The sequence below is a fragment of the Coffea arabica genome, chromosome 7c, assembly GCF_036785885.1.
Source record: "Coffea arabica cultivar ET-39 chromosome 7c, Coffea Arabica ET-39 HiFi, whole genome shotgun sequence".
Taxonomy (NCBI): Eukaryota; Viridiplantae; Streptophyta; class Magnoliopsida; order Gentianales; family Rubiaceae; genus Coffea; species Coffea arabica.
This window is the reverse complement of record NC_092322.1, coordinates 2,969,321-2,994,197: the sequence shown is the minus strand read 5'-3', so window position 1 is coordinate 2,994,197 and position 24,877 is coordinate 2,969,321. Positions and strand designations below refer to the sequence as shown.

The 24,877-nt window shown below is 39.2% G+C and overlaps 4 protein-coding genes across 9 annotated transcripts; all 4 read left to right on the top strand.

Moving 5' to 3' along the window:
• The first annotated feature begins 312 nt into the window (after positions 1 to 312).
• On the top strand, positions 313 to 1,224 carry LOC113698114 (uncharacterized). Its single transcript, XM_027217811.2, has 3 exons — positions 313 to 496; positions 604 to 672; positions 836 to 1,224. The coding sequence occupies exons 1-3, from the start codon at positions 440 to 442 to the stop codon at positions 908 to 910; spliced, it is 201 nt and encodes a 66-aa protein (XP_027073612.1). The 5' UTR covers positions 313 to 439; the 3' UTR covers positions 911 to 1,224.
• Positions 1,225 to 3,753: 2,529 nt separating this feature from the next.
• LOC113700183 (pentatricopeptide repeat-containing protein At3g02490, mitochondrial-like) lies at positions 3,754 to 5,965 on the top strand. Its single transcript, XM_027220695.2, has one exon. The coding sequence runs from the start codon at positions 3,932 to 3,934 to the stop codon at positions 5,900 to 5,902; it is 1,971 nt and encodes a 656-aa protein (XP_027076496.2). The 5' UTR covers positions 3,754 to 3,931; the 3' UTR covers positions 5,903 to 5,965.
• Positions 5,966 to 11,391: 5,426 nt separating this feature from the next.
• Positions 11,392 to 15,184, top strand: LOC113699410 (protein NSP-INTERACTING KINASE 1-like). 6 transcript variants are annotated; one of them, XM_072057151.1, is made up of 11 exons: positions 11,392 to 11,912; positions 12,024 to 12,156; positions 12,328 to 12,399; positions 12,483 to 12,626; positions 12,744 to 12,815; positions 12,915 to 12,974; positions 13,080 to 13,171; positions 13,329 to 13,505; positions 13,606 to 13,965; positions 14,042 to 14,421; positions 14,599 to 15,184. In XM_072057151.1, exons 1-11 carry the CDS (start codon positions 11,813 to 11,815, stop codon positions 14,917 to 14,919), a joined length of 1,911 nt encoding a protein of 636 aa, XP_071913252.1. In that variant the 5' UTR covers positions 11,392 to 11,812; the 3' UTR covers positions 14,920 to 15,184. The 6 variants fall into 6 exon arrangements, with proteins under 6 accessions (XP_071913252.1, XP_071913251.1, XP_071913255.1 ...); XM_072057150.1 differs by having other exon boundaries at positions 11,393 to 11,912; positions 13,329 to 13,511; XM_072057154.1 differs by having other exon boundaries at positions 11,395 to 11,912; positions 13,353 to 13,511.
• Positions 15,185 to 18,022: 2,838 nt separating this feature from the next.
• On the top strand, positions 18,023 to 21,394 carry LOC113698333 (mediator of RNA polymerase II transcription subunit 18). The gene is made up of 5 exons (XM_072057244.1): positions 18,023 to 18,299; positions 19,283 to 19,382; positions 19,859 to 19,916; positions 19,994 to 20,350; positions 21,030 to 21,394. Exons 1-5 carry the CDS (start codon positions 18,264 to 18,266, stop codon positions 21,130 to 21,132), a joined length of 654 nt encoding a protein of 217 aa, XP_071913345.1. The 5' UTR covers positions 18,023 to 18,263; the 3' UTR covers positions 21,133 to 21,394.
• The last annotated feature ends 3,483 nt before the right edge of the window (positions 21,395 to 24,877 follow it).

Below are 24,877 nucleotides of genomic sequence, written 5' to 3'. Positions count from 1 at the left end.
AAACAATTTATCCTACTTCTGCACTAATCTACGCTATGAAGAAAGGGAATGATGCGAGATTTGAACCCGGACTTTGGTGAACGGGAGATTGGATACCAACATGCCACAATAAAATGAGTGGACGGGGCAAATGCGCAAAAGTAGTTCTTCTCCTAAAACCCAAATGACTAACCGTTATTCCCTAGTCTAAAGGCCGAAAGATGTGTCAGCCATGGCCATGCCAACAGTTGCCACGTTGCCTGCTCCTCTATTACACGTGTCCACCCTATATCATTATCGGCTTGAGTTCCTCTATAAATGCCTCATTATCTCACTTCTGTTAGTCTCCACTATCAATTACTCATACGTGTTTGTATGAACTGCTGGTATCAGTTCCCTAATTACCTCATCTTACATTATTAGTACAGTATTCAAAAAAAATCATATCAATTGCTAGAGCATGGATAATTCACAAAACGCGAGTTACCAAGCCGGCCAGGCCAAGGGCCAAATGCAGGTAGGTGGTCATCACTGCACCCGCTTAACTTGAATTCTCTTGCCAGTGTTATAATTGGTGAATACTAGGAATGGATCAATCACTTGTGTGTATTATGTTGATTTCAGGAAAAGGGAAGTCAAATGATGGATAAGGCAAGCAATGCGGCTCAATCAGCTAAGGAATCCATGCAGGAGGTTCTGATTATTATTTTTTACCATACCTGTTTACTACTCTCACAATACATGCATGCAATATATTTCTTGTTTTCTTTTTTCTAGAATTTTTTTTAAAAAAAGGAAGCTTGTTAATTACTTGGGGTTATGGTAAAATTGTCTGGGGTGTGTTGTGTGTATGCAGGCAGGGCAGCAGGCGAAGGCCACGGCACAAGGAGCAGCCGATGCTGTTAAAAATGCGACGGGGATGAACAAATGAAGAGGGTGCAGCAGCTTCAGCACCTCTGGTTTCATGCACGATTGATCCCAGATTTCTCTTGGTTGGAGTTGGACCTCTCTCTCACATTTTATCTCTTCTTCTGCTTTCTGCGTACTCTTTTGGCAATTCCCTTTTTCTTGTAGATGTTCATCATTTTATCAGTTTTCCATCTGTAAAAGAAAAGGGGGGAAAAAAAAAAAAAGAAAAAAGAGGGAGGGTCCGTACCTGTAATCATGCACGGGCCGCTTGACGACTTGATCTAATAAAATTCCAGTATTTCTTCTTGGTTCTCCAACAAGAAGTGATTTTGTCCAGTTTCCTCTTAGTTTGACTCAACGCCACTAAACAGCATAACCACTTTCTTTTCTTCTGGTAGCGAATCCTATTTTTATATCCAGTGAAATTCTTCAGACTTTTGTGGGACTTTGTGAGGGAGGGCAGCCAAAAGCCTCGCCTTTGGAAGAGGGGAGAAGGAGAAAAGTTGTTCATCTCAAAGCAATCAACGATAAAACTATGCTGAATCTTTAGGCACGTCAATTTATGGAGCTTTGGCTTATACCAATTTGCTCTTTGCCATCCTTGCCTGCATAATGCATATATCATTCTTTTAACTAAACAAATCATCCATCGCAGATGCACAACTGAGCCAAGAAGCACCATGCATCCCAACCAAAAGAATTCGACGACTGTTAATTGTAGGAAAATTTAGGCTTAAATGCATATCACAATCTGGGAAGAATTAATTACCTCCGAGAACCACTTAAACAGTGGCTGGGAAGTACTTGAAGTAACTAAAGTTAGGTGACACAAATTATTGAAGATAAAACATGATATTAAATGTTTCTTTTGAGCACTTCCGAGTTTTGGAAAATTCTACTTCCAATCCGGTAAAGGAGCGAAAAATTTGTAAAAATATTATTAGTATTTTTAATATTAACGGGGCATCTGTGTTGAACAATTTCCAACTTCCGAGTCCCTGATCTAGATGAGCAAGCCTCCTCCATCTCAAGCCTTAAATCGTTTTCATAATAGACTCATTTTTTTTGCTTGAAAGTTCCCCTAGTATACCTCAAACAAGATGAGCAAATCCCAAACTTATCATTCGATTTCCAAATTTAAAAAAAAAAAAAACCTAATTACTCGATTTTTGGTTGTAGAAAATGCATCAACTTTTAATTTTTCCACACTTTACAATAGTCGTATTCTTAATATACTCATAATCCAACTAGTAAATTGCACGATGCCTAACATAAACTACTTTGTCAACTAAAATGACCCTATTAATACTTATACGGATGTTGTCCACACAAAAATGAATAATCTCTTCCTTCCTTTCCCCGCTTAGAGATGACGATGAGTAGAGTAAAATCCAATATCTGCAAAGACTCAACTCAATGGTTAATTGACTTGGACAATCAATGGATAATTTGTTAGGATCTGACATTGACGAGAGGTTATTGAAGAATAGAGTTCGGTAAAAGAACCATAAAAACCCGATACCCAACATACACACACACATATGCCTTGGTTTTATTTGTTAATAAAATATAACTTTAACCCAACTCTTTGCATAATCCTTCATTCCTCTTACGTAGGCTCTATAGCTTCGTCAAAGTTTAAAAATTCAACGTAATATGTTAATTTAACATGATGTATGTATTAATTTTAATTTGATGATAGTTAATTTTCTTTTTTTGAACTATTCATATTAACATCTAATGGACAATCCAAATTTGAAAGTGAGGCGATTTGGTAACGAAAGTTAAAACCATTAGGATTACGCAATGGAGAGGACCCAGTAGGGTTTGGTATAAAATTAAAATATGCAAGTTAAATTTGCTATGAAAGATTTTTGAGAGTATCTGGTGTCTGCCATCCCTATCCCCAGGGATGCAATCGAACCGAGCTGCTCGCGAGCAAAAAATTGACTCGAACTCGGTTAAATCGAGTTCGAGTCGAGTTCGAGCAGCTCGATAAGGCTATCAAGTCGAGTTCGAGCATCCAGAAGCGATGCTCGAAGGTTCGACGAGCCTTATCGAGCATTTTAATTTTAACTATTTAATATTTTTAATTTTCATTATTTAATATATTATTATTATAAAATTACCCTTATATCCAAAAGAATTGTCGAATTTACGAAATGTTTCAAGTCATATAAAAATTTTAAAAGGACAATAATGTCTTTTTGCTTAAAAAATATTAAGAAAATAAAAATTAATAACTCGAGCTCGAACGAGCTCGAGCGAACTCGATAAGGCCCGAATGGACTCGAGCCCATGCGAGTCGAGCTCGAGTACTGCGACCAATAATACTACTCGCTCGAGCTCCAATAATACTACTCGCTCGAGCTCGAGCACCCTAACTGTATGTCGAGTCGAGCTCGAGTATGGCGATACTCGAGCTCGACTCGATTACAACCCTACCTATTCCTACTTCTTAAATGTGAGCTCGAGCTCCAATAATACTACTCGTTCGAACTCGATCACCCTAGTTGTATGTCGAGTCGAGCTCGAGTATCGCCATACTCGAGCTCGACTCGACTCGATTACAACCCTACATATCCCTACTTCTTAAATGTGAGCTCGAGCTCCAATAATACTACTTGCTCGAGTTCAAGCTCGAGCTCGAGTACCCTAACTGTATGTCGAGTCGAGCTCGAGTATAGCGATACTCGAGCTCGACTCGACTCGATTACAACCCTACTTATTCCTACTTCTTAAATGTGATCTCTCTAAAAATAAAAAAAATAAAAATTCAAACAACAGAAAAAGAATACTTACTTACTTTAGTTTTATTCGTTCGATGGGCTTTTCTTTGTTCCAGAGATAATAATTACGGTCAATCCGTGAATTTTCATTTCAAACTGCCGCGCTCTTGTTTCACTCTCCCAGCCAAAATAGGGCCGAAAGGGCCCAAACCCTAAAATCCAAATCAAAAACCCCTTCTAGCTTTCGACTCTTAGCCGGAAAACCTCGAAAACTGCTTCTATCTCGGAACCCATCAATAGAACTCTTCAGATCAATGAGAAATCAATGGCGATGGCTTCTTCTCCTCCGATGCCACTCTCGGTCTCGACTGCTCATTTCCACTCTACCTCACTCTCAGGTAAACTCTACCCGCTCTATCTCGTCATGGTCTCTGCTTTCCCCGCCTCATCCCCGGCGCGTTACTATCAATCAATTTCATAACCCCCCCATGTCTCTCCGGTTTTTCTCCTCTTCTGAGCTCGCCGTTGAACCCACCAAAGACCAACCCGATCAAAACCAAATTGCTGTGCTGACTGACATTTTCTCCCGGACCCAGATGAGTAATGAGAAAATTAAGCTGCAATTAGAGTCCAATAACATTGTCATAACCCATGATTTGGTTTTGAATGCGTTGAAGAATCTCCAGTCTGCCCCTGATGTGGCGCGGAGGTTCTTCAAATGGGTTTCAAAGAGTGATAACGAGAAGAGATTGAGCTCGAAATCTTATAATTTGATGCTGGGTGTACTGCTTGGTAATGGGTTTGTGAAGGAATTTTGGGATATGGTTGGGACTATGAAAAAGAAAGGTTATGGAGTATCGAAGGGTACGTTTGTTAAAGCTTTGGAGAAATTTGAGAAGGATGGGATGAGTGATGATGTTAAGAAGTTAAAAGATTTGTACGCGTCCGGGTCGACTGATAATTCAGTTGAAAATCTTTGTTCTCGGGTTTGTAGAGCTATTAGATCAGAGCTTTGGGGTGATAATGTGGAAAAGCGGCTTAGGGGCTTGAATGTTGAGTTTTCTAGTGAGTTGGTGTCGATGGTTGTGGACAATCTTGGGATTGGTGCAAACAAGGGGTTGATTTTCTTCAGGTGGGTTGAGGAGAGCGGTCTCTGCAAACATGATGAACGTACGTATAATGCTATGGTGAGGGCATTAGCTAGTGAGGATGCGAGTAATAAATTCTGGAGGGTTGTTGATGAGATGAGGAATGCTGGGTTTGAAATGTACAGGGACACCTACGTTGATGTTTTGGGAAGGTTTGTTAAGAAGGGAATGATCAAGGATGCTGTGGATTTGTACGAGTTTGCAATGGGGGGCTTGAATAAGCCATCAGTGCATGATTGCACCTTTCTTTTGCGGAAAATTGTAGTTGGAAAGGAGCTGGATATGAACTTATTGTCTAGAGTTGTGAGGATCTTTAGGGAGGGTGGAAATGTGATTACAAATTCTGCTTTTGATGCAGTTCTCAAGTCTTTGACCAGCGTTGCAAGAGTTGGGGAGTGCAACAGCATCATAAAAGCCTTGGAAGAGGGTGGGTTTCAACTCAACGGTACTTTGCAAAGAAAGATTGCCTCTCAACTGAGCAGGGGTGGGAAACATGATGAAGCAGGTGAATTTATGGATAACATGGAGGCATCTGATTCTACTCCAGATCATAAAATCTGGGCATCCTTGGTTGAAGGATATTGTCTGGCTGGTGACCTGGAGAAAGCTTCAGATAGTTTCCGAAAGATGGTTGAGAAAGTCGATGCTTCTAGTACCGGATATGCTCTAGAATTATTGGTTAGTACATATTGCCGTAAGAACAGAGCAGCAGATTCATACAAATTTGTTACTGAAATGATTGATGGAAAAGACTTGCAACCTTGGCATTCCACATACAAAATCTTGATAGGCATGTTGTTGGCACAAGGAGGATTTAAAGAAGCTTTGGATGTTCTTCCCCTGATGAAGAAACAAGGATATCCACCCTTTTTGGAGCCCTTCATTGAGTACCTTTCTAAGTGTGGAAGCCCTGATGATGCTATTGCCTTTTCAAAAGCAATGACAGTGAAGAGATATCCATCCACATCTGTATTTCTGCAACTATTCGAAGCTTACTTCAAAGTGGGAAGGCATAATGAAGCACAAGACTTTCTTGCTAAGAGCCCGAGATACATAAGAAACCATGCTGATGTTCTTAATATGTTTTGTTCCGTGAAAAGTGGAGAGAAAGCTCCTGCCATTACCATGGCTGCTTAGGATTCAGTGAATGTATCAGTACTGTATTTTGTCACCTCAAAGAAGTAGCGCATTCGTTCAAAATTTTGTTTTGCTTTTTTTTTTTTTGGTTCATTTGTATCAATTTCTTCACTGCTGGAGCATAGTAGGACCTTTTTTTTTTTTTTTTTGCAATAATAAGGAAGTAAAAAGAACTCATCAGTTTCTGATAGCCAAATTGTGTTTTTTCAGACAGACGATTAGAGCAGGCATTTGGCACATTGTTTTTAAACTCTTCCAAGTTTTTGTTGCAGTCCCAAGTTTTATCAGCCAACTAGCTAAAGTCTCCTCGTTTGTTGCCAACTTTCTTGAATAATCATCTGACCTAATCGAATCTCTACCGTAGACTACCGTAGAAACGTGTGTAGATAAGGGGGTCGAGCGTCTGCAGGTAAGGGGGAAGTCACAGAAATGCTAGTTGTACCGTGGGAGCGAGCTTTTGCCAGGATGTTGAGGTCAAGTTTTGATGTTTTAGATGACGGCTTATCCTTCTCTTTGAGTATCCTGCCAACAGTGGAGCTTCTACCGAAAGTGTCGCAAAATCATTCATCAGTTCTCGTAAGATTGGTCCTAACTTTCTTGTTCGGGCTTGAAGTCTCGAGTGTTTTACCATACAAATGATCTACCCTCCTCCTTTCAATAGATAATATGCTCTTGGGATAAATGTCATGTCATGGTTCCCAAGATTTAATCAGTTAAAACACACCTTATTCGCTGTATAATCCAGAAATTGGCAAAGGAAAGAGCAGGGTTGGAATCAAGTGCAAGATACGTGGATCACAATGAGGAGTGACCCAAGTCTACGTCCACGGCTCATTATGATGCATCATTTGCACGCAATTATTGGTAGACAACTGTTGAGTACTAAGCAGGCGGTTAGAAGAATATTTTGATTGTAGCTGATTGGTTAACCTTCATTGAGATTACCCTTAATTCCTTACTCTCCTGATTGCATGGGCCGAAACATCAAAATTTGCACCGATTAAGAATTTGATCTGAGTCTTTTTTTTTTTTTGAAAAAGATCCTCTAAGTCTTCAAGGCGTTGAGAGTCAGTCACAGGCACATTATTGGGGTGGTGTTAAACTTGCTGCTGCACATCGCTCCTGAACGTGGCATTTCACATTGGGAAACAAATTTGAAGGTCGTATTGTGCCATGCAGAGGGACCTCTTCCCGTAAATGCTGAGACTTTTGAGACCTGAGTTGAGAGCGACGCCTCAAGCCATCCAGGTCCATTGTCGGCATGGACCTCTTACCTCTCTGTCCCCGTTACTTACAAAAAGTCTTTCAGGCTTTCACTGAAATGGGCTTGAATTCATCAGCTTTAAGGAGGGCTGGATAGCAAGGCCTGTTGGCATTGTTTGGACTGAGTGAGACGTGTCAATGGGCAAAACGAGATGAATGTGACGAAACAGGAATTGAATAAACTTGCGAAATATATATATTCTGTGACGTACTCTGTGCTGGTCTATGTCTGCAGTTGATTCTTTCTGGTAAAACAATTGGTGTGCATGTGAACACCTTACTTGGAAGTTTCCATTTGGAAGCCTTCACCATCAGTTATATAGCCCTTTTGTATTGTAGCCATCAGTTAGATGAGAGACTGACCTTCTTGCAGCCAATTTGTGATGATTAGTAGCCATTACCACCGGGGTTCTTTCAGTTATCTGAGAAACAGAAGCTGCGCATATAGCACAGAGCAAATTTCAACGTGGTTCATAACTTAGAAAAAAATGGAGAAAATGCTGCTGGATTTTGTTCTGAGAGGTCTTTAACACCCGCGAGGGCCCATCATTATTGAATAACTGTTTAGGGATTTGGATGAGATGATAACATTGTTTACGCAAAAAGATGCAGGACATAACAGGACAGAGGACTTGGAGGGGCTCTACGAGCAAAAGTTTCCTAGGTTGATCTGGGGAAAGTTACAACAGCCCACGATATGTTCAAGCCTGTGCTTAGATGCTCTCCGAGAATGATATGTCATATGTTACTATGTTGTAGGACACGGCTGAACCGACACTCATCATGACAAGAATATGGATGCAATGGATTAACCAGGCTAATCAAACTACAGTAACGTATTAGATGATAATTATGCAGTCGAATGAATGAATGCTTATTCTCCTTCCTTTCCTCTCTGGTTCATTTCTTTCATTTCCCAAATGGAGCACAACCATTCAACATCTCATCTTTGCTACATACTCATCAGGTCTCTGCTATTTGTGATCATTCGACTATTCCACCTCAAGCAGATGGGATTTACTAGCCAACAACCAAACCAAGACATTAAATGTCTTGGTCATTGTGATTGTCACTTAATTGTGGGTAAGTCCTGTCGGTTCTTTTTTTTTTTTTTTTTTTAACTATTCTAGAGTAGGTTATACAAATATTATCGTTACGACAAAAAAAAAAGAAAAGAAGAAGATAGGATTTAATAGAAAATTGTTTACGGAGTGAAACAATAACATTTTTTTTCATACATCCCTTTGTTCAGCTGATAATTCCATCCTCGAATGTTGACCCCATTTGATTTCAAAAACAAAAATAACCGCTTTCAGAGTTTGTGGATTGAATTCGAACATAGACCCCTAGGTGGGAGAGACAACGTAGACTATTGAGTATATGTTGGTTCGAACAATTGATGACCAACAAAGAAGGAATTTTTAATTTGGTTAGCGTTGGTGGGTGTCCTTTTTCTCCTTTCAGCTAAAGTAAAGACCACCGCTTTTACCCTTCCCAGAGCTATTTGCTTCTTTTTGAATTCTTCTTTTTTGATCTTTTGGGTGGGTTGCTAGTTCATTTGTTGGTGGTGGTCCATCCCACCAAGTAGTGTACTGTTATGGGTGAATCTACGACTTTTCTTCTTAAGAACTCGCTGTTGATCTAGAAAAAGAAATTTCATGCAATTGCAGACGAAGCTTAAACCCCATCTGGGATTCACGAAATCTTGATTTTGAAAGATTGATGGACCCTAGAATGCACTACTTGGAAAAAAAAAAAATGCCTTTGTTATTTCTGGGAGTGGAGATATGGAAAGAGACAACTTATCCCCAGCTGTGTCACTTGAATGATGAATCCACATCCATCCTCTTCTTCAATCACTGGACACTTTTGTCACTTATCACACTCCATTAAAGTTGCTGTTTTTATCTTGTGTTTGGTCAATTTCTTCCCTCCAATTCTTTTTCTTTCTTTTTTGGCGAGTCCCCACTCAGTTGCATTGGATTCAATTCAACTATCTTAGTCACTGATCCGGAAGAAGATGTGATTAGATTAGAATGCTGGCAAAGGCTGGCGCTACAGAAGATGAAGACGGAATTGTCGACCCAAAATTCCAATTGAACTAAAGAGTACTAGTAGTAATTTTTAGGGGGAGTACAAAGTTGCATGAATTCCAATTGATCAGTTTGATGCCAATTTCAAAGATATCGACCTCCTCTTCTTCTTCTTCTTCCTTTTTTCTTTTTTTTTTTTTTCCCTTTTCCTCAATGTCAAAAGCAACGGTTAAAAGTTTACATTTTTTGTAAATTGTGATTATTATTTTATTATAGTGTTAATCGTATTGCCATCTTGTCAGAATCTGTAATGCTGTTTTCTCCTATATTTTTTTTCAATTGTGTAAAAGAAAATTGCTGCTGGCTTTTGTTTTTGACCGGTCCTGTCGGAGTTCATTCCTCAACGCCAACAAGGGTACAACCGCTACCCGACAAATTCCAGACCAGGATATTAACCGCAACGGATCTTCTGTCTCATATTCTGTGTTACCCTCTGTCCTATTTTTTATTATATTGTTATTTTTCCTAAATAAATATCACGTTTTAGTTCTTTTTTGTTTCTTTAAAATCCAATAATTATTAATTGAGTAAAATATAAATACAGTAGCTTCAAAAAAGTAATATATAATAGAAAACTAAAAAATATAGCAGAAAATTCATAAAAAATCTCTTTTTTTATGCATTTTGGTTTTTTGAGTTTGTTAAATTTTGTGTGTTACTCAATTAATAGTTATTAGATCTTAAGGAAATAAAAAAGAACTTAAACATGATGTTTATGTAGGAGAAATAATAATATAATAAAAAGAGGAACAGAGAGTGGCACAGGATGTGTGACAGAAGATCCGTTGCGATTTTTTTGGATGTTGAAATCCTTATACTAACTGATTAGGTATTTTTTTTAAAAAAAAATTTATTTTAAACCTATGCCTTGTTTTTTTCTTTTTCTCCATCGTAAAAGTTTGGAAAGCCTCGTAACTCCACCCATGACTCCATATTGCAGAAATCAACGACCGCCTAATTTCTACTTTACCACGGCAGCAGAACAACACCAGCAAAACTAGTTTTCTATCTATCATCTTAAAATCTCTTCTAGCATGGGAGCTTGCGTGGCTCCAGACCTTGAGCTGCCTGATGGTGGTGGAGTATAATTTTCAAAGGATGAAGGCGTATGAGTTCATCCATGACCGAGAAAGGAAAAAATAAAATAGATAGCCACGCCACCACCTTCCTTCTCTCTTTCTAGTTTCTACTTTTTCCTTTTAACAAATTGCTGGAGGAATAATCGTTCTACTAGGCGGGGAAAAAAACGACATAAAGCATCCTGTCCTGTCGGCCCTTCTTTTATCGGGCCATCATTTTTGAGCCCCAATCCAGCGAGCAGCGTTCTCTCTCTGTCTCTCTCTCTCATGGATCATGATCATATAGAAAAAAGAGAACGGAAATTATGGAATATTAATAGTTGTGAGCAATAGCAAAGCATCAGGAGAAAAAAAAAAAATAGCGATCATTTTTCTTTTGGTTGTTTGATTGGGTTTGGTAATGACTGTCTTCGGAATAAAGGCTGAGCGACTGTGAGACTACATTGAGCGAGCTAAAGCTAAAAGTGGTTTTCTGGAATCAAGAAAGCACAACCAAAGCAATCATTCCTATTCTTGTTGACTTTTTAAGGGTGGGAAAAAATGGATGCACAAAATAGATAAAATATGAACAGCGCCAACAAAGATCCCCCCCTCATCATGACCAGGCTTTGATGCACATTCAAGGTTGGATTCATCATGAGTGTCGAGTCACTTCCCCTTGAGATCCTCACATTCCAATGTCCCTTTATTTACTGTGCATTTTTTGGGGTTTTATTGAATGGCCAAACGCAGGGAATGTCGGATTCCCTTCCTCCTTCCCTCACTCAGCCCCTGCTCCCCATGATTTCACCACAGTAGATTGTAAAAATTTGTATACCAACATATGCTAAGTGCCAAAATTTAGGTTGGAGCAAGTTAAAATGTAGCGGTATATAATTCAAAATTTAGATAGTGACGAGATTGTACTGCATTGAGTAAAGCAAAAGCTAATAAGATGACCAGTGACCGCCAAGCCAGTCGTTCTGGTATTATTATGTGCGGGCACTGAACTTATGTTTGGCTTTATGTCCTAAATAACCGCTAGAATCCATTCTTTTTATAGTGTATTTGTACTAAGTAGGAGTAGTTTTTACCTATGTTCAAAATAAATTTTCTTTTTTTTTTGTAATAATTGTCATCATCTAAACATGTTCGCCATAATATATTCTATTTTTCTTGCATGCTTTCCTGACCCAGTGACAGGCATGCCAGTGTCCACTTTCCTTTATACAGCACAAAGTCACAAAGGGCTGAGAGCTTTGCTTTCCCTGTCTGCCTTGAAGGTTTTACTCTTTAGACTGTGCCAACATGTGTTCCTGGCCTAGAAAGCTAGAGTTCAGTCCTCATTTGGGGCGCACATCACATTAGCGGAGTAAAGCTCACATATTCGAGGGAATTCAGGGGCTTGCTGCAAAAATTAAGCTTCGCCACAAAGAATAAGCAGGTTTTGCATCTCTGCCCAATATCTTGGTTGCTTTGTTACGATTGTATTGAAAATGAGAAGAGAATCAAAGGATGTCTCCCGGGTTCTCGTGCTTTTTTGCTGTTGGAGCTCTGCACTAGGCCTGCTCTCTCCCAAAGGTGTAAACTTTGAAGGTACAAGTAAATATGATTCCTCCCAGCTGAATTTTTTGGTTTCACCCTCGTTTGAAGGAGTAGAAGCCACAAATTTGTTCACTTTTTCATTTGGTTGCTTTGTTTATTCAGTGCAAGCTTTGATGGCAATAAAGGATGCATTAGAGGATCCTCATGGGGTTCTTGACAACTGGGATGGCGACTCGGTTGATCCGTGTAGCTGGACTATGATAACTTGTTCTGCGGAAAGTCTTGTTATTGGCCTGTAAGTCTAATTCCAAAGAGCCAAAAAAAGAAGCAATCTTTCGTTTTGTGTCCAGAGATATTAATCTTGGATTTTATAGCTAAACAAAGAAATAAATCTTGAAACAGACCACACAAGTTGTTAATGAGACTGTAGCAAGTTATTAATGCGGTTATAAATTTTCTGATGCAGGGGAACTCCTAGTCAGAATTTGTCAGGCACTCTTTCTCCAAGCATTGGAAATTTAACAAATCTTCAGATAATGTGAGTACTTGGAAAGATTGTGACTTGCTTGCACCTTAATACCGTACCCCCGTTAGTAGCACTAATGATTGAGGTCCTTGCAGACTTCTCCAGAACAACAATATTACGGGGTCAATCCCATCAGAAATAGGAAAGCTCCCAAATCTTCAAACTCTTGATCTTTCTGATAACCGCTTCACTGGACAAATTCCTCCTTCCCTAGGGCATCTGAAGAGTCTGCAATACATGTAAGCATTAGTCTTTCTAGATAGGGAGGTAAACATTCTTGAAATCAGGAATTGCTTTCGATGATTCTTCTTTTTTTTTTTTTTTTTGCACTGACTATATTGCTTTTTCTCAATTAGGAAGCTCAACAACAATACCCTGTCGGGTGAAATTCCGAAGTCATTAGCCAACTTGACGCTACTTTCTCTTCTGTAAAGCTCTCTCACTTCGTGAACAAGCAATGACATTGTCTCCACTTTACTGTTTCGTGCTTATAACGAAGTTGTTATTTGAAAATTTTCCTGCGACAGGGACTTATCTTATAACAATTTGACTGGACCTGTACCAATATTCCCTTCGAAGACTCTCAAGTAAGATACCTCAAGAATGCATGAATCACTCGATTCTGCAAGCCGCAATATATGATTTTGAATGCTGAGTATATCTGTGTTATCATTTTTCTACCGTTATTCCAGTGTTGTGGGCAATCCTTCAATATGTACATCTGATTCGGAATGTGAAAGGACAATGCTGATACCAATGTCCATGGCATTAAACGCATCACGGGGTATGCACAAGATAATTCTCAAAACTTGCACTAACAAGTATATCGTTTACCGGCAGTCCTTATCATAAGTTTAAATGGTTTGAGAATTATCTTTCGTAATTGTGGAAAGTTGCCAATGACTTCTTTTTGCTCATCTGAGTTTCATTCATCAATTAAGATTTCACGTTGTGTATTTCTGAAGACGGGGTGCCCGTGAGGATACAGAAGAGTCACAGATTTGCCCTTGCCTTGAGTTCAAGTTTGGGGTGTCTCTGCTTGCTTGTTGTTGGATTTGGGATGCTATTATGGTTGAGACAAAGGCATAAACATCTCAGACAGCAGACGCTTTTTGACGGTAGTGGTTCGTATAGTTCATTGATTTTATTCACAATTATTTACAGAGCATCATCAGTATTTATTGCATTCCTCATGCTGATATATCTCTGAAATGTCAGATCGGACCAATGATGAAATTTCTCTTGGGAATTTGAGGAGATTTCAGTTCAAGGAACTTCAGATAGCGACCAACAACTTCAGCAGTAAAAACATTCTCGGCAAAGGTGGTTTTGGAAATGTTTACAAAGGAATCCTCCACGATGGAACTGCAGTAGCAGTCAAAAGGCTTAAAGATGGCAATGCTGTTGGAGGTGAGAGACAATTCCAAACAGAAGTTGAGATGATCAGCTTGGCAGTGCATCGTAACCTCCTAAGGTTGTATGGGTTTTGTATGACTTCCACAGAAAAACTTTTGGTGTACCCATATATGGCCAATGGAAGTGTTGCTTCTCGTCTCAAAGGTGTTACAACTATGCAGTGTAGTGTTGCCTTCCCTTCATTCAATTTTTTAAATTGTTAATTTCTTGAACTATCTAACCCCTTTTGTTTCAACAGCAAAACCAGTCTTGGACTGGGGAACAAGGAAGCGGATAGCCATAGGAGCAGCAAGGGGACTGCTATATCTACATGAGCAATGTGATCCAAAAATAATTCACAGGGATGTGAAGGCTGCAAATATTTTGCTGGATGATTATTGTGAGGCAGTTGTGGGAGATTTTGGGTTAGCAAAGCTTTTGGATCACCAGGATTCACATGTCACTACAGCTGTTCGAGGAACTGTGGGGCATATAGCCCCTGAGTATCTCTCAACAGGCCAGTCTTCTGAGAAGACAGATGTCTTTGGTTTTGGAATCCTTCTTCTTGAATTGATCACAGGGCAAAGAGCTCTAGAATTTAATAAAGCAGCGAACCAGAAAGGGGCAATGCTTGATTGGGTGAGCACCATTTTTCCCCCCTTCAAAACCAAACTTTGGTAAATTCTTGAGGTCGAGTATTATTTTGCTCCCACACATGATTAAAGTTCACAATATGGCTTCTTCCATTGGCATTGCATTGTTAGCATTATAGCTATAGATTCCTTTTCAACTCAAGTTATGTCAAACAATACGTAGGTGAAGAGAATTCATCAAGAGAAGAAGCTTGATATCCTTGTCGATAAAGATTTGAGAAACAACTATGATTGCATTGAAGTAGAGGAAATGGTTCAAGTGGCTCTCTTGTGTACGCAATATCTTCCAAGCCACAGGCCAAAAATGTCTGAAGTAATTCAGATGCTTGAAGGAGATGGACTTGCAGAGAGATGGGAAGTATCTCAGAGACTAGAATCAAGCAAGTACAGAACACAAGAACTATCCGCATCAGAACGATATTCGGATCTCACTGATGACTCTTCATTACTTGCTCAAGCTATGGAGCTGTCTGGTCCAAGGTGAATCGTGTAATATTCTTCTTAAATACAACACAGAAACCAAAAATTTGTAAAATGGAAGTTCACAGATACTCCAGTCTGCATGACCCCTACAAAGGCCAGTTGAATTTCACTGTTCTATACTAGTAAAACATCATAGTCCAAAGGGCTGCGATGCTGTTTGCTCATTGTAGGGACCAGGAGGAATCCCACTATAAAGATAGATAGTAGTGTTTCAAACAAACTGTATCTAATCTTAGTTGGAAATTCAGATTGCATACCTTTTCTCATTTTCTTTTTCAGGAACTGCTTAGCTTGTTGAAGTAAAAATGTAGTGGCAGTAAAATAAAGTACAGAATCATCATTTGTTTGTTTGAGTTGAAGCTCGGTAAAGTTTTAAAGGATTCTGCCGAAGTCTTAGCAGCTACAGTCGAGCATCTTCAGCTTGTGACGAACGAATATGGACATGAACATCTGACAAGTTACTTAAACAGGAAAATTACATTTGATCCAGAAAACGTTGTACCTGCAGCTTGACTTTGCCAATTACCCAAGGCAAAATGGTATGAATGCTTTAAAACATGGTTACATTAGATGATGGCATGATTCTTAGGCAAAATCAGAGCTAAAAAATTGATTTCGCAAACTGTAAATTCATTTAGGCACAGTAGGGAGGGGGAGGGTAGCTTCACTGAGCTGGCAGCCCTATAGATCCTGAACTCTTACTAATGTAATTAGGAGTTGGCCAACCAGTCAACTCCACTTAGACCACTTCTTTTAATTTTAGTAAGCTGTACAAAAGTGAATGAATTTAAAAAAAGAAGAAAAAAGAAAACTCCACTTCTTTTGCAGTTGTAGAAAGAAAACTCCACTTCTTTTGCAGTTGTAGAAGAATTTTAGTAAGGGATAAATTCACAAACCTCGCCTGAGGTTTCTAACACTTGCACTACCTCTCGAGGTTTTAAAAATTTCACCGACAAGAGAGTCAGATAATTTCACTGACCTTCCCTGACAAATATTTGGGGCCCTTTGCTTACATCATGATAGATGAAATTACCACTTTGTCCTATGAAGTTGGGACTAATGACTAATGTAGATTTTGGGAACAAATGCATTTAAATTAGTTCATTACATTTAACTAGAATAATAGAAATCCAATGTCTAATTGAGCCGATTAAAAGGCCATTACAGAAAGGCACCAATTGAGGAAGAAATTTGGCATCATTTTTATGACTAGTATGATTTTGACAAGGATGATTGAACAAGTTTCTAATATTGTAGCCATATAACTAGAAGGGAAGAAATATAGAAAGAATAAACAAAGGAAAAAGAAGAAGAAAATGGAGACAAAATGAAGATGTTATTCATGTGTTGGAAGTGAAGGTGATTAAAAGCAGAAATCAAGGTATGAATTTCCTTTTCATCTTAGCTAACTATAACAAAATGTTTTATTGAATCAATTTCAAGAAAACTAGTATGTTATCTAATAGATTTTTGCTTGATCAGTAGATTTTGAGTTGATAGTAAAGTTGAATTCCTGTATTTCATGTACCCTGCTGTTATGTGTAAATTTGTATGTGAGGAAGGTATAATAGAAAGGTATTAAAGGTTGAAATAAATGTTAGTGTGTTGTTATGAATTTTATGTTAAGTAAAAGTTGTATTTTGTTGTTGAGTTGGTAGCTATGATTTTCAATTTGTATTACAATTTGTTGTGCACGGTTTAAAATTTTAATGGATCAAACATGGACTTTTTTTTTATCAACACTACCTATGTAAATCTTCTACTAATATAGGGACCAAGAGGGCATTCATGGAATAAAAATTCCATCTCAGTCATGACAATAATATTTTAATCCTATATGGACTGAATTGTTACAAAAATCTCAAAAGCAAGGGTGATCATTAAAATTTTTAAAACCTTGAAGGGTGTTAGTGCAAGTGTCAGAAACCTCAGTGGAGGTTTTTGAAATTATCCCTTTTAGTAATGTATACTATAAGTGTCAAAAAAGTGCAAACTTTGTTCAATATGCATAAATAAGTCATTTGTACATCTGGACAAACATTTGATAAAATCATTTGTCTGTTTTGCCAATGGTGATCACAAATCCAATTACTGAAGTGTGTTATTGGGCTCTGGCATTTGCAGAACGATTTTCTAGTGTGGAAATCAAATTAGTGAAAATTGAAAACTTAGCATTGCAGGGGCTCTAAGCACATGGTCCGTGAAATTAAAGGCCCAAAACCAAATTATGCCAAATAAAGGTCCTCAGGACAAGGAAATAGCAGCAAGAAGGGCCCAATTAGAGCAGGGAAACCAACTGGAAATTTGAATTCGAAGAAGCCACACATTAGTGGCAAATGAGGGGAGACAATGGTCAATTTAACCTCTCACCTGACAAAGACACCTTATTAAGATCAAATGGGTGTACTAACGTTAGCAACAAATAAAGGGAGTCAAGGGTTAATTTGACCTCCCACACAATAAAGACACTTTATTAAGATATGGGTGCACCAGCAAATGTTGGGAGGCAAGGGTCAATTTAACCTCCCACGTCACAAAGATACATTATTAGGACGAGATGGGTGCACTAACATTAGCAACAAACGATGAAAGGCAAGAATCAATTTGATCTCCTACACTACAAAGACACTTTATCCAGACCAGATGAGTACACTATGCACTGATTATGGGTACACTAACATTAGTAGCAAATTATGAGAGGCAAGGGTCAATTTGACATTCCACATTATTAAGATTCTTTATTGAAGACAAATATCAATTTGACGAGATAGGTATACTTTATTAAGACGAGATAGGTACACTAACATTAGTAACAAAAATGATGGAAAGCATGATTGACTTGATCTCTCGTGTCACGAAGATAATTCACTGAGACCAAATAATTGCACTATACACGTATTAGTGACAGGTGATAGGGGGTTAGGGTTTTTTTTTTTTTGGAGACAAGTCACTAAAATATGGCATTTTTTATGGGAGGCAAGGTACTAACAGGTGATAGGGGGTTAGGATTTTTTTTTTTTTTTAAGACAAGTCACTAAAATATGGTATTTTTTATGGGAGGCAAGGTTCGAACCCTTGCCTCCCACCCCTGGCTCAGTGGTTAGGGGATTAGGGTTAAACCTTTACTTTTCACATATTTGTATGGCCAACAGTCCCAAAAGCCATTGGTTAGCATGTCTTTAGTAAAGTTCCGTTCCCCAAATAAAAGTTTCTCTTTTCTTGTTTTGTTGTGGAAATTTATTCGAGTACCCGGATTCTGGACCCGACTCCTGTTACTCAATCCAGTTCCTCTCCCTCCCTCCCTCCCTCCCACCCCGGTCTCCGTCGTGACTGTGCAGAGAAACAATGGAGTGCGTGGTTCAGGGAATTATCGAGACCCAAGTAAGCTCTACTAGTTTCTTATCTCCCTTCTTATATTACGCCTAATACTATCTTAATTCAAATTAAACCTTTGACCGTTTTTTACCTGGGAGCTCATTTAGAGTTTTAGACTAATCAAGTAGTTGACTTTAATTGTGATTTTGGTCGGTTGCAGCGCAATCTATGTAGTAATTAAGTGGGGTTTAGGATGAATGACGAATTTTGATTTGGTTCACTGAAAATAATCAGACAAACGTACTTGTGGAATAATATGAGGATTTGAGGAAAGAGGGAAAGGATGGAGAATGCAATGCAATGCTTTTCCTCTTCAGTGTCTTTTAAGGGAAGGGGATCGCTATATCCAAAGCTTGTATCTTTGGGGGCCATTAATGGAAAGATTGACTTTAATTTACCAGAATAGTGTATTTTTCTTTCTTGGTAAGTTAAGGGTATAACTTTGGCAGCTGTGCTGCTCTTTTTTTAACGTGACTTTCAAATCACCCGAAGGGCTGAAAGATGGACTTCCAATTATCACTGCAAAAACGCAGTGCTAGTGATCTACGTATAAAACAGGTTGTTTTAACTAGCTTATGCAGCTTCTTCGATCGCAGCAATGTATTGTTCAATGACTCAAATTGTTCATTCTACATATAAAACATATATATTTATGTGAAGATATTAACATAAATTGTATACCTAGCTAATCTTCCCAATTTCTATTTATTTACACTACTATTTATGACTCAAAAATGCTTTAGATGTCATGTGCCTGCCATGTCAGGCTCAGGCGGGTGTCAATGGCTACTGGTAACCTCCTTCGCTTGTCATACCTTTGTGGAGATGAAAGTTCTCAACTCTGGGTGCATGTAACATGTTGCAGACAATCATTATCTTTTTTTTTGGATTGCTATTTAGCTTTTTCCGATATTTTTGTAGAAAAATTCCCTAATATACTGTTTGCTCACCCCTTACTGAAGTATGCACTTACACTTTTTCCCGCCCAGCATGTTGAGGCCCTGGAGATTCTTCTTCAAGGACTTTGTGGTGTTCACAGGGAGCGCCTAAGGATCCACGAGTTGTGCCTAAAAAGTTGTCCAAATCTAGGTAAATGGATTTTCTTGTATGAGTTTCCTACAAAGATTAGTCAAGTGAAACTTACACATTGGCATCCTTGTTTGCGTATGCCTAGTTTCCTCACAGGAATCAATAACATTCTCAGTGCTGTTTCTTTTAACTGCCTGTCAATTGGCTATTTATATTATGGTCACAGACTCAATCGCATCGGGGATCACATTTTGCAAGGTGTTCTTTGTTTTGCCGCAGATTTTGGATGGATGTACCTCATAGTTCCATATTTTGTTTAAATTTCTTTGTGCATGGTTATGCGTCTTCACTTCTGGAGGATCTTATGTTTTGATCAGTTTTCTGGTTGTCAAGGGTTTGTAATGTCAGTTCTCTGAGAACATTGGCATACTTCTGAAATGGCATGTCTTCCCTAAAAGCTAGTTTCTTCTTTTTTTTCCCCCTTCTTGCATGTAGATTTCTGCTTAATAAACAAGGTTTCATGCTTTTGCTTGCAGGTTTAGTTTCTTCAGAGGTTCGACTTTTGTGTGATCTGGAGCAGTCTGAACCAACTTGGTAAAAAGGATTTTGTTGAAAACAAGTTGTAATTCCTGAAATAGATTACCAATTTGTATTGAAAACTAAAATCTTAGGACGGTTCGGCAAGTTGGTGGTGCAATGAGAGGTGCTGGTGCTGAGCAAATTTCGGTGCTGGTCAGGAACACCGTAGAAAGCAAAATAAGCAAGGATGCACTACGCTTATTTTACGCACTTGGCTACAGGTTGGACCATGAACTGCTGAGAGTAGGATTTGCCTTCCATTTCCAGAGAGGAGCTCAGATAACTGTAACTGTGTCTTCAATCAATAAAATGCTGAAACTGCATTCAACTGATGAGGCTGTTCCTGTAACTCCAGGGATACAACTGGTTGAAGTGACAGCCCCTGCTTCATCTGAAAATTATTCTGAAGTTGTTGCTGCCGTATCATCTTTTTGCGAGTATCTTGCACCGTAAGTGCTTCTTCTTGCTTCCCCCCCCCCCCCCCCCCCCCGCAAAAAAAAACCAACAAACAAACAAAAAAGGATATATTGAAATTCGCACTTTTTACCCCACTAGATTACGTAGACAATATCAGCCAGCAGCCCTATAAGGAGGTAAAAAGTTGAAAAGATATAGCAAAAAGTTCTTGTAGATACTAGCAAGTGGCTGCAATACTAGGTGAAAAGGATCGATGCAGATACAAAGATGAATGCATGCAGATTAAGTCTTATAATTCTGCTCGCATGAAATAGGAGGCAGTTCTTAATTTGTTTCTCTTGTCTCTCTACCATCTTTAAGTGGAGAAACCTTTCTCCATTTGTCATGTTTAGTAGCTTGAAAACAAAAGTGCTTGACAAGGACTTGGATACAACAGTTTCTTCTTGTAGGATCAGTCTCTGTAGCGCAGTGTATCCTAGTTGTGGAACCAATCTAGTAATTTACCAAGAATTGTAGGACCGAATCGTTTGGTTGGATTTGTAAAGGAATCTTGGAATTGGGCTTATCTGAAAATATAGATACCACTAATTACCAACTTCTTATGCATTGCAATGGACTTTCTGCAACTTGATGATTTCCTTAGTTCTTGATGTGAGAAATTTGACTTTCTAGCTGATCCAAAATATCGTCTGAAATCTTGTGTGTTCTCAGGCTACTGCATTTGTCAAAACCGGGCATCTCGACTGGGGTTGTTCCTACTGCTGCTGCAGCTGCTGCATCGCTGATGTCAGATGGTGGTGGCGCAACATTGTAGCCCATGGGTGAGGGGTCCGTACGCTTGCACCCTATGTAACTTGGACTCGAGTCGAGCCCCATGGATGGGGTATCCTAGTCCAAAACATATGGGTATGGAAGGGCAAACTGAAAAGTTCAAGTAACATTAAATGGACCAATCATTAATGCTGTAGACTGATTTTTGTTCGGATTCAGTGGTTTGGGATTGAACTTCGAATCTTGGTTCTAGCTAAAATTGGGATTCAAAAAAAAAAAAAAGGTAAAAAATGGGAATTTATGGATTTTTGGGCAGTATCAGAATGGGTATGACCCACTCGTATTGGTCCCACGATCAATTTGGGATTGCTTGGGCCTAGCCCCTGTGTTCCAGGCCCCCCTACTGGCCAATGCTAGGCTTGCATGAGCGGTGGAATTCTGTTCATCGAAGCCCATCTTCATGCTTTGGCTGGACCAACGTATTTTAAGGGTCAGCTGGACGGAGCTTGGCGAGCCAGGTCCAGTAGATAGCCCTATTATTATGTTATATGGACCTGCGCGTGCGCTGTTCATAGCAAGTTCAGATTGTGTTAACAATAGCTGCTTAAGGCAAATATTTGGATAGACCTGATTCACCAACAAGGTAGCGGACCATTTGGCCACAAACATCGCCACGTTGCTTCTTTGCTGAATATTATAAAGCAAAAGTGGGGGAGACATGACTTACTTATGTCCACAGGGTCTATTTCTAAGTGGTTGATCAAAGTTTTTGCCAATGAATAATGGTTGATTTGTGTATAGTTATTATGTTTTATTATTATATGGGCAAAAAACCTCAGCGGCCATTAAACTATTGGCGAGATCATATTTTGGCCATCGAACTATTTTTTGTCAATAATTGGTCATTAAACAATTTAATCCGTAAATCCGTGACCATTTCGTCATTAATTGCTCTTAAATTCTGAAATTAGTATTACACGTGGCAATGTTCGGGGGCAATTTTGTCCAGCAATTTACTAATCCTATTAGGTAGTGGCTGCTGGTCTGGTAAGTAAAGCAAGAGAGGATTGTGGTTTTTTGAAGAAAAGGCAGAGTGAGAGGAAGAGCAGGCCCACCGTCAGCCTCGGATCGGAGGACCAAATCCTCCGATACTCGAAAGTAGTCTATTAAACCAGGACTCATCACAACCCCTCCTGCTTCTTGTTTGGTAGTAGTAGAGAGATGGGGCTGCCGCCTGTTGCCATTGCTGACGTGAGGGAGGAGTACCGAACTTTGTCCTGGTGGTGGTGGTGGTGGTTCAGCTGAGACAGCCGGTTGCCTGCAGCTCAGCGATGAAGCACCCGCTTTAGACCCGTTGGAGTATCGCGGTAATGATCTCGTTGTGCTTCTTCTTCTGTTACATATTCTTCTCCTCAGGTAATTGGAGGACATTTTCTGGTGACCGTAGATATCTGTATAAGGCCAAAAGCAGGAAGCCGGTGCAACCGCAACCCCACTTCCGATGGGCGCCATGGATCCTAGACACCGTGGACAGTAGTAGAGACTAGAGACTTGAGATCGCGTATCCACCCGGGCTAGGCCTCCTAATTAATCAAGTACTACTACTAATTGGTACTGGAGTACAATTTTAAATGTGGATTTAGGACAAACAAGATAGGCTCCAAACTAGTAGCAGGGACCAATCATTTTGTTTTGATTGTAAGTCCGGACAAAATTGCAGTAAATTGCTGGACAAAATTGCCCCGAACATTGCCACGTGTAATGCTAATTTCAGAACTTAAGAGTAATTAATGATGAAATGGTCACGGATTTACGGATTAAATTGTTTAGTGGCCAATTATTGACAAAAAATAGTTTGATGGCCAAAACATGATCTCTCCAATAGTTTAATGGCCGCTGAGGTTTTTTGCCCTTATTATATTGTTCCTAGGCGCTATGTGACTTGGAACGCGAGACACCAAAGGGGGTTAGAACTTAGAAATGTGGGGCATTTTGGAAGAATGAATGAATAATGGTGGTTAGTGGTTGAAAGTTGAGAATGTTGTGTAAGTGAAGTCTTGCTGATTGAAAATGTTTTGCTGCTATGGTGATCAATTGGCCTGCGGGTACACGCCTAATTTTGTCAAATACGATTCTTAAAATCCACCAAGTAGCAATCACGGCTGCCGGAATTTAAGATTTCGAAACCTTTTTTTTTTTTTTTTTTGATGCAAACTGGATACAGATGGCCACTGGCCATTTGGTCCAGTGGTTATCACCATCTTTGGTGATGCTGGAGGTCAGGGGTTTAACCCCTGCCTCCCACAAACTTGCCACTTTACGTGGTTGGTTTTTTGCCCCCACGGAATAGCTCGAGCGGTCCGCTCCCCCTCCTTAGGGTATGGCGATCTTCCTGACTTGTCTAGAATTCGAGTCTCGTTGTTAACGTGCTCGGTGTGGAGTGGGGCCTCCTCTCCCGGGCCGCAGGAGATTAGTCGGGCCCCGTAAAGATTGACCCAAACACCCCTGTGTTGATAAAAAAAAAAAAAAAAAAAGGGATACAGATGTCCCAATTTTCGCTTTGGCCCATGATAAAATCCAAGTTAAATGGCGCAACAAGAGACCTTTAAGGCCCATTTTAGTTCCTTTTAAATGGGAGTTTGCCTCCTATTCATTCATTAATTAACTTGAGCAAACTAATGAAATTTGGAAGAGTATCTCTTTAAGTATCATTACTAAGGTCTCATTTGATAATTCAATTAAACACTTAAATTTAATGGATTGGAATCTTAACATATTCAGACCGTTTGATTTATCAAAAATTGAATATCTGAATTAATTAAGTGACACTGAATTTTCTAAGCAAAATTTGCTCCTAAAATTAAGTGACAAACTATTCACTTATCACTGAATATGATATACAATCAAATGTATTAAATTTAATACTTAATAATTTAACAATTTAATAGATTCAGATTTCAGATTTCATTTTTTATATTTCAATTTTATTAAACGCATCAACTCAACCATCGGAGTTTGCTCGGGGCACTTGTCTCATTTCAGGCGACCTTTGGTTCAGCCCATTTTTTTACGGATAGCAAATGCTGGTCCATAGGCCATACGGGTTCCCAAATCTTTAAGGCTTGAACTCCACCTATTCTTCAAAGGATAGCGTAAAAAATATATACTCCCTCCGTCCAATTATTAGAGACGTTTACGGGGAATGCAACTTTTTATGTACAGTGGTATCATTATTGACAGCCAAGCCTTTGTTCCAAATTTACCCCGTCGCAAGTACAATGGTCAGCTGCACTTTGTGTTTTTCATGGAGTAATGATTTCGTGGGTCCCATCTTAACCAAAAGCATCCCTTTGTATGTTAGAGACACGCGCTATTATTGGCCTTATAAAGTGAGAGTTAGTCTCACGTACTCCTCTGGCTTCTCCAAATGGATAATAAATAGCAGGTCCCATCAAATTTATTTGGATTTTCTATCACATGCACTATGAGGGCAAGGACGGAACATTAAAAGGAAAATAGTGTAGCGTGACTCTAATTTTGGGACAATGAAAAAGGTAAAACATGACATTAACAATGGGACGGAGGGAGTATATATATATATATATATTTTTTTTTTGGGGATGAGAGGGGGGGGGGGGCATGGGGTTAACTAGCTTTTAGGAGCCTTTAAAAGGGGATGCAGATCGGGCAAAGGATGTTAGTCGAGCTTTCAACCAAACAAAGGCAGGGAGAATGAGGAGGAGCTTCTGTCATTTAATTTGCAATCAGAGCGACTTTGACCCAGAACA